The sequence below is a fragment of the Volvox carteri genome (assembly GCF_000143455.1).
Source record: "Volvox carteri f. nagariensis unplaced genomic scaffold VOLCAscaffold_195, whole genome shotgun sequence".
Lineage (NCBI taxonomy): Eukaryota > Viridiplantae > Chlorophyta > Chlorophyceae > Chlamydomonadales > Volvocaceae > Volvox > Volvox carteri.
In genome coordinates, this window is record NW_003307738.1 from 5,343 (window position 1) to 6,326 (window position 984).

At 57.4% G+C, this 984-nt stretch overlaps 1 protein-coding gene across 1 annotated transcript; it reads right to left on the minus strand.

Annotated features, from left to right (window-relative positions):
- Window positions 1-373: 373 nt before the first annotated feature.
- Window positions 374-984, minus strand: VOLCADRAFT_100887 (uncharacterized protein; the record flags this gene model as incomplete). Its single annotated transcript, XM_002959381.1, has 2 exons — window positions 374-533; window positions 734-984. The coding sequence occupies 2 exons, from the start codon at window positions 982-984 to the stop codon at window positions 374-376; spliced, it is 411 nt and encodes a 136-aa protein (XP_002959427.1).

Below are 984 nucleotides of genomic sequence, written 5' to 3' on the forward strand. Positions count from 1 at the left end.
TACTACTACAATACTACTACAATACTACTACAATACTACTACAATAGCCGTAGCTCATATGTTATGAGCGGAGGCCTATCGTCGTAGTCCCGACGTTAGACGGACGACGTTTAGTCGTTCCGTCGTCGGGACGGAGACCTTAGGCTGCGGGGGGCGTCCGCGTGTCTGTCTGTTCGGAATTTCTGGAGAGTCGCGCTAGCTCCGACGTCGAGTGGGAGCCGTAGTCGCTGGTTCGATCCCCGCGCCGGCGCGTCGTGTTATCCTTTTTTACGTTGCGGCTCGCTGGCTTCGTCGCCTATTCTTCTATTTTTCGTTCGGGAGCGCTGCCTTCGTCGTCGCGTGGTTCGTTTTTCGCGTCGTCGTCGTTTATTGTTCATTTCTTTTCGTTCTGGACCGTGCACCGCACACCGCGTCGTCCCGGACTGCACTGCTCCACGCCTGGGCCCGTGCAATGCGCCCCCGAGCATCGCCGTGCACCGCTTCGGTGTCCGCGCCGCACCGCACTGCACCGCGTTGCACCGCACCGCGCCACACTGCGTGTGGCAGTGCATCGCACCGCACCACACGTGGACCCGCGCAATGCGCCCCGGAGCATCGGCGCTCACTGCTTGTGGTGTGCGCTAGCTCCGACACTGAATGGGAACCGCGGTCACCGGCTCGATCCCGGTGCATGAGGTTTTATTTGTTTTTTTGTTCGGGACCGCTTACCGCACCGCACCGCACTGCACCTCACCGCACCGCACCACGATTTAACGCGCAAATCGCAAAACATTGGCTGCATCGCACTGCGCAATTCGACATGCGCCGACTCGTGCATTTTAACGCGCAACCCACCACACAACTCGACGTGCAATTAAACATGCAATTCAACGCGCAATTTAACGTACACCGAACCACGCAATTTGACGCGCACTGAACTGTGCAGTGCTTGTCCAACGTTGTCTGTGTAGGCTGTACGGCATTTTGTGAAGCTGTTTTGTTCAT